Consider the following 7,803-nt stretch of genomic DNA (forward strand, 5'->3'; position numbering starts at 1 on the left):
TATCCGTATTTGCGAATGTATATTTTAGCTTGTAAATGACACATAATGTTCATCTTACATATTTGTTATCTATCAAAATGCATATATTGTGTATGGTTTAATTTATTGTACAACTTTACGCTTTATTAGCTGTTTTTATTATTCAGACTTTAATTTTTGTACTTATAACGGTGAACTTGTTTAACTATTTTTTTCGGAAATGCTTAGTTTTCAGGAATTTCCCAGTCCTGGTACTCATCCTTTGTGTCGTCATATTGTCCGCCATTTTGAAATGTGTACTTCTAACCTCAGATTCGTATTTAGTGACCAAAAAAAGAATGATAGTTCCAAATTATATTGAAATTCAATATTTTTTCAAATTTTAACACATGTATTTAAAAAATGCATAAATACTAATTTCAAAGTCGAGAGGCAACCTGAAGATATTAATCGATTTTGATGAAATTTTATCAAATTTTACCAAATCATATTGAGGCCCATAGCTAACTTTTGGGGGGCATTGCTAATTGATTTTCAGAAATTTTTTTGACTCACCCTATTATATAAATATATATATCTTACTATAGTGTATTAGAAAACATTATAGTGTATTTTCCATTATCTTGAGGCTATTTCATTTTGAAAATGAGCGATGGCATCCTGTATAGTTGCAAAGATTTTCAATGATATCGCCCCGTATACATATAAGTCACATTTCTTGATTGTTTCGAATATAGGACTAGGACAATTGACAAAGTAAAACTTAATATTCACCTGAGTAAATTCCTCTACGATTACATGCAGGACTTGAACGCTACTGGGATCGATGTAACTTAACGCGCTCATATCCATGATTATACACTGCAATTCACATCTCTTTCTGGAGTTTTTCTCATCCAAAAAGCGACCCTCTTCGGCCAATTTTTTTCTGTACTTAATAATTTTTTGTGGACACGCTCCCACAAGTTTGTATACAATGGACTTGAAAAAGCTATTATTGGCGAAATTCAAAGTCCCACAATAGTGAAATATTTTTATTCCTTGTATCTCTACCGCCTAAAAACAAAAATCAATATAAAACCTGATTAATAGCTCTGTTTTCTGATTTATTCGATATGCCTTACCGCTTTGTATCTACCCATGTCTAAATACAGATCTGTATGCGGTATATGACCCAATAAGCATGTATAAGGTCGAATAACTTGCAATAGAATCATGACCAGTGACACGAGCAATCCAGCGAGCAATCCAATGTCGATATTTGTCAATATTACCATGAAAAACGTTATAATCCAAATTACAGCGTCGATTTTGCTTAGTTTCCAAAATTTAATGAGTTGATTGATTTGTTGAAACATTCCTTTTAACGCTACCTGCATAAAAAGTCTTTAAAAATTATACGCTTTTTTAATGACAATGCGAGATTTTCTTTATAATACAATTCTACACGTACAACTATTATGGAAGCCAAGACACATCTTGGTAGAAGCTCAAAAAATGGCCCGATCCACAAAAGTATAATAAGCAATAATAAGCAAGATACAATACTCGCTATCTGCGTACGTCCCCCGACGGTTTGCTGAATAAGAGATCTACTCAAGGAAGCCGATATTGGCATGCAGGAGAAGAAAGAACCCATTACGTTACTAAAACCCTAAAATTATAATAATTTGTCGGAATTATTAATGAAAGGTTAATAATTGTTAAAATATTAATGTCTGACCATTGCAAGAAGTTCTTGATTCGAATCTATTTCGTAATTAAGTTTTTGTGCGAATATTAACGCCATTGATACAGTGATAGTATATGAAACCATGGTTATCGCAATACTATCAACCAACACTAAGGGTAATAATTCGAAACTTGGCACTTCTGGCTTGGGCAATCTATTTAAAAAAACGTAAGAATTAATATTTTAATAATATCTAAATTTTAAGTAGATACTAGAAGTGTGGTAAATAATAAAATGTTGAGATAAAATTGTATACATATACCCCGTAGGAATATGCCCAACGGTTTCAATATCATAAATTTTTGGTAAATCACAATATCGAGAGACTAATGTTCCACCAACCACTGCAATAAGTTCAATGGGTATTGGTATGCTGCATTTTTTGCTCATTCTTGGCTAATGGAATATAAATCATATATTTAGCTTTTACGAATATCCAATTGAAGTATTAAATTAATATGCTATTTACCTTTAGATATTCATTATTGACAACAAGAATAATAATTGATACAGTCGATACAGTTACAGCAGCTATATTGGTATTCTTTATTTCTTTAAATACATCTATAATAGTCTGAAAAGGAAAAAAAATAAAATCTGTTTTTCTGTTATACTAATCTGAAAACAAGTACAGTTGCGAGCAAAAAAATATACATCATTTTGTCCATATAATTGTTGTGCATATTGTTCAACGACATAATCAGGAGACGCGGTAGCGGCTCCCGTCAAGTATATATTTTTATAGTACATAATAATATAATACCATGTCTCATGAAAGAGACGCTACAGCGTATCCTTTACAGGAGTAAACTCGCTTATATAATTAAAAATTATTGTTTTGTCTAAACAAATTGACGTTATTAAAAAATGCATATATTGGGGAAGAGAGAATATAGATTTTTACAATTAAAATAAGATAATAATCATGTCCATAAGTGTACTTGATGCTTAGATATGAATATGTGCACGTATTTTTTAGCCCTAATTGTCATTTATTCATTCAGATACGTCGTCGCCGTCGCCGTTGCCGTCGTCGCAAAATTTTATCCCCTTTTATTACACCTTTTTTCAGCACTTCTACACTTTTTCTGAATCTTTTCTACATCCCTTCTGCACTTTTTTACACTTATTTTCTGCACTTTTTCTGCACTATTTCTACACTTTTTCTACATCTTTTCTGCACTTTTTCGACACCTTTTCTACACTTGTTCTACATCTTTTCTGAACTTTTACTGCATCTCTTCTGCACTTTTTCCGCATCTCTCTCGCATCCTTCTGGCATCTCTTCCACATCTTTCATGTACCTTTTCTGCACTTTTTCTACAACAGCACCACATCTCTCTCACACCTCTCCCGTATTAATTTCGCATTTCTTTTGCACTTCTCCGCATCTGAATATTACCGTTTCCGCAACTTTTTTACATCTTTTCCGCATCTTTTCTGAACTTTTACTGCATCTCTCTCGCATCCTTCTGGCATCTCTTCATCTTTCATGTACCTTTTCTGCATTTTTTCTGTAACAGTACCACATTTCTCTCACACCTCTCCCGTATTAATTTCGCATTTCTTTTGCACTTCTCCGCATCTGAATATTACCGTTTCCGCAACTCTTTTACATTTTTTCCGCATCTTTTCTGAACTTTTACTGCATCTCTCTCGCATCCTTCCGGCATCTCTTCCACATCTTTCATGTACCTTTTCTGCACTTTTTCTACAACAGTACCACATCTCTCTCACACCTCTCCCGTATTAATTTCGCATTTCTTCTGCACCTCTCCGCATCTGAGTCTTACCGTTTCCGCAACTCCTTTGCACCTTTTTCGCATCTTTTCTGAACTTTTACTGCACCTCTTCTACACTTTTTCCGCATCTCTCTCGCATCTTTCTGGCATCTCTTTCACATCTTTCATGTACCTTTTCTGCACTTTTTCTACAATAGTACCACATCTCTCTGATACCTCTCCCGTATTAATTTCGCATTTCTTCTGCACCTCTCCGCTTCTGAATCTTATCGTTTCCGCAACTCTTTTGCACCTTTTCCGTATCTTTTCCGTACCACTTCTACATTTCCTTTACATCTCTTCCGCATTTGTTCTGCACTTTTTCGCATCGTTTCTGCATATCTTTCCCAATTCTTGTACATTTCATCTGTCTGTATACATTATTTTATTTATTTACATATTTACTTATATATCTACATTATCTATTCACCTATCGATATTATCTATCCATCTTCCAATGTTTCACCTATTCACCTAATTACGTTTTTATTTGGCTATTTATGATATTTATCACCTGTCTACGTTCGAATGAGAGCATGCATGAGTAAATTGATAAAGACTGATTAATATGAAGAGAGAACGAAATTATAAGCTGAATGCTGATAGTTTTTAATTAAACTAGAAAATGATAATGAAATAACGATTTAGTTCAAACAATATTCATTCATTTATAATTTAATGTTTAACAAAAGGGGATTGTACGAAACCGAAATTATATACTGGTATTTGTTAACTAAGCTAGAAAATGATAATTAACCGGAAGACATTAAAAGTGTATAAAAAGGCATTTTGTAATATCTTTACATAATCAAACAATTTTGTAAATATATGAAAATGATAACGAAAATAATACTTAGCAAAAATTCATGAAATCCATCGGAAAGACATTAAAAATGTAAAAAAAAAGGCGTCAAGTATATTTTGCAGAAAAAAGATACCAAAAATAATGCCGTAAAAAAAGAAGTAAAATCAAAATAATATTTCAAGTATCTCTATTTGAAAAGTCGCGTAGAACACAGTTCTCTGAACGGCATCTTGAAGGCTTTCTTATGATGTAGACGTCTTTTTGATATCCTAGACAGTGTTGTATGGAATAATTTCTCACAATTATAATATACATACTACACAAAGTACAGATGACATTTGAAGTGTATTCAGTATAACAACACATTAATGAGAGAACGAAATGCAATAGATAGCATAATGAGAGGCGCGGAAACTGAAAAGGGATTTTTACATCGATAACAAGTAGAAAATTGTAGAAATAAAAAATTGGAAATGAGCAAGATCTCCAGCAGCAGCATACTTGACGCGCCCGTCTTGTTTAATCGTAATTTAAAATAAAAATTGCTAAGACAGTCGTTCGCATCCTGACTTATCAATAGTATGTAGATATCAATGACAATTAAAATTAATTACGATTTAATAAAATTTTAAATATTCTAATAAAATTAATGTTATAGTATAATTCATTCTAATTCATTCTAGTTAGGAAAGGATATTAGTACATAGATAATGTAATTTCGAAATATATTACAAGGAATACATATGAATCCCAATTTCACGTATAACTAGCTTTTAAATCTATTTGATAATAAAGTCCCTAATCCGCAAATAAGTCGTGCATTGTTTCTAAAAAGTTTTATTAAACGTGCTTATTGTTTATGGACCAAATTCCTTACCACGAGTCTCACTCGTGGTTGTAGGCCAAAGGGTTAAGTAAGAAATGTAATATTTAGATTTCTATTTTCATGAGAATCAAGTATAATTAAAGACAATATTATGTCGAGCAATAACTGCTAATATTACTGTAATAAATTAAAAATATTATAAAAAAATTCAAGGGTTAAGAATTTAGTATTAAGTATTAAAAATTTTTCTTTATCTCATAGAAAAATATTTGTACGTGCACTTGTTAAATATGAAATATATCAAAATACTATAATAACAATTTTAATATATATAAAATTTCTTTAATTTGCGAAAAATAGTTTATAATTATAATAAAATATTTATTGAATTATTTGCATGAATCGAATTATGAACAAGACGGGCGCGTTAAGTATGCTGCTGCTGGAGATCTTGCTCATTTCCGATTTTTTATTTCTACAATTTTCTACTTGTTATCGATATAAAAATCCCCCCCTTTTCAGTTTCCGCGCCTCTCATTACGCTACTCGTATCTATTGCATTTCGTTTTCTCATTAATGTGTTATACTTAATACACTTCAAATGTCATCTGTACTTTGTATAGTATGTATATTATAATTGTGAGAAATTATTCTATACAACACTGTCTTAAAGGATATTAAAAAGACGTCTACATCATAAGAAAGCCTTCAAGATGCCGTTCAGAGAACTGTGTTCTACGGGACTTTTCAAATAGAGATACGTGAATAGATTTTATACATTTGTACACTATTACATTGAAAATATTTTAAAGCAATTTTCATAATATAAAGTTGCACAATTCGTATCTATGTATAATGAGAAAAGTATTTTTTTTATTTTCGAAGTTGATAATTTTTTATTCTATAATTGACATACTGATTTGGAGACACTGGTAGTGTCTCCGCGCTAAGCTATGCGCAGCAACACTACCGTGCCTCCTTTTTAATAGTATGTCGCACAGATATAATCACTATAATTAAAATTCGCAGTAACCTGACTAAATAATATCTAATAATGTATGTTTACATTAGATATAATAGCTTTCTTATTTAAATGTTTATATAAGCAAAAGAAGTAAATTAATAAAATTTTTTTTTAAATCGTTTTTTTTCAAATGTTTTTATAATAATTTCTTTCATTTTATCTTTCATAATTAAATCTTTTTAGTATACATAGATTGTTTTTAACATAAAAAAAAATACGGTATCTTTACTAGAAAATCAAATTTATAATGAAAGATTCAAATCCCACATTTTTCTTGTTACTATTGTACATTTACTGTATAAATTCATGGTATAAAGCTAATATTGCATGTGTCGTACGATAAAGATTTAGCCTGTTGATTGGTTGCAGGACAAAGAGATTCTCGGATCTTTCTGTCCTATAGGCAATCAACAAAGCTTAAAAAATTTGTCATATAACAGAAATGGAAAAATATAATATTAGTCTTACATACGAGAAATATAATTTATGTTTACTTACAAAAATCAATTTGAAGTAACCTTTTTGCTTTGGCAATTTTAAACCAAGAAGATCTTTGATTTGAGATATTAAAACATAAACAGCGGCTGCTGTTGTAAAACTGTTTACTAAAGTTTCACTCAACAAAGTCGTTACAATGCCTAATCGGAATGTATACATTATTATCTATAATGATAAGAAAATCTATTTATTTTCCCTGTCTTATCAATTTTGAAAGAAATATGCTTTCAAAGATGCAAAAGGCATTTACCTGAAATATTCCGACCATTAATGTCACAGCTGTTGCTACCTGCATAGGTGTATATCCATATGCGATATCTTGGAGATTTTGTAAAACAGCATCCGTAGCATTTGCAAATGTGTGTCCGACATATGGATTTGAGTAAAATGTGACTACTTTACCAGTCATTAGGCAAACCACAGCAAAAGTTCCTGATGAGTGCCAAGAATGTTTGATTGTTCAAGGTAGTTGAATAAGTTCATATTAAGATGTATTATTTCTAACTGTTCTGTAACGGAAGTTAATCAAATAAATGTATTAACCAGAAGGGTTGCAAAATGTATATATTTTGGCAACTTGGTTTTAACTCGATGTTATCTCTAACACAACTTAAATTTCGTATACCAGGTATGTAAATATGAAACCGGAATTTACCAATAGATGGCCATAGCTGTCAATGTAGTTGCCATCAGACGCGTCATTGACGCTATTTCCTTATTCTGACACCTGACAAAGATTTTCAACTCACAACAATACAAGTTTCATACAACAGTATAGTTTGTAATAGCGTTGAACATGTCGAATTTTGTGCCTGGAAACTATTTGCGGACAGCATTGATTTTCTGTTACCATTTGAAGAAAACTGCTGCAGAATCGCATCGGGTGCTTGTCGAAGCTTACGGTGAGCATGCTCTTGGTAAATCACAATGCTTTGAGTGGTTTAAAAAATTCAAAAGTAGCGATTTTGACGTGAGAAACGAAGAACGTGGAAAACCACCGAAAAAGTTTGAAGACAGCGAATTGCAAGCATTGTTGGATGAGGATGACGCTCAAACTCAACAACTCGCGGATCAATTGAATGTGACACGAGAAGCCGTCTCCATACGTTTGAAATCCATGGGAAAGATCCAGAAGATGGGAAAATGGGTTCCACATGA

At 31.7% G+C, this 7,803-nt stretch overlaps 1 protein-coding gene across 2 annotated transcripts in view; it reads right to left on the bottom strand.

Moving 5' to 3' along the window:
- LOC108764413 (solute carrier family 26 member 6) overlaps window positions 1–7,803 on the bottom strand; it is a 17,714-nt gene that overhangs the window by 7,902 nt on the left and 2,009 nt on the right. The window contains exons 4-11 of one of the 2 annotated variants that reach the window (XM_018512660.1): window positions 6,896–7,077; window positions 6,646–6,810; window positions 2,181–2,285; window positions 1,974–2,107; window positions 1,703–1,865; window positions 1,433–1,633; window positions 1,104–1,352; window positions 754–1,035 (exon numbers count right to left, since the gene is read on the bottom strand). In XM_018512660.1, coding sequence (XP_018368162.1) covers window positions 754–1,035; window positions 1,104–1,352; window positions 1,433–1,633; window positions 1,703–1,865; window positions 1,974–2,107; window positions 2,181–2,285; window positions 6,646–6,810; window positions 6,896–7,077 — 1,481 coding nt within the window. Of the gene's footprint in view, window positions 1–595; window positions 1,036–1,103; window positions 1,353–1,432; window positions 1,634–1,702; window positions 1,866–1,973; window positions 2,108–2,180; window positions 2,286–6,645; window positions 6,811–6,895; window positions 7,078–7,803 lie in introns of those variants that run through there. The other variant, XM_018512659.1, reaches the window with a different exon arrangement.

The sequence above is a fragment of the Trachymyrmex cornetzi genome, unplaced genomic scaffold (genome assembly GCF_001594075.2).
Source record: "Trachymyrmex cornetzi isolate Tcor2-1 unplaced genomic scaffold, Tcor1.1 scaffold420, whole genome shotgun sequence".
NCBI classification, from domain to species: domain Eukaryota; kingdom Metazoa; phylum Arthropoda; class Insecta; order Hymenoptera; family Formicidae; genus Trachymyrmex; species Trachymyrmex cornetzi.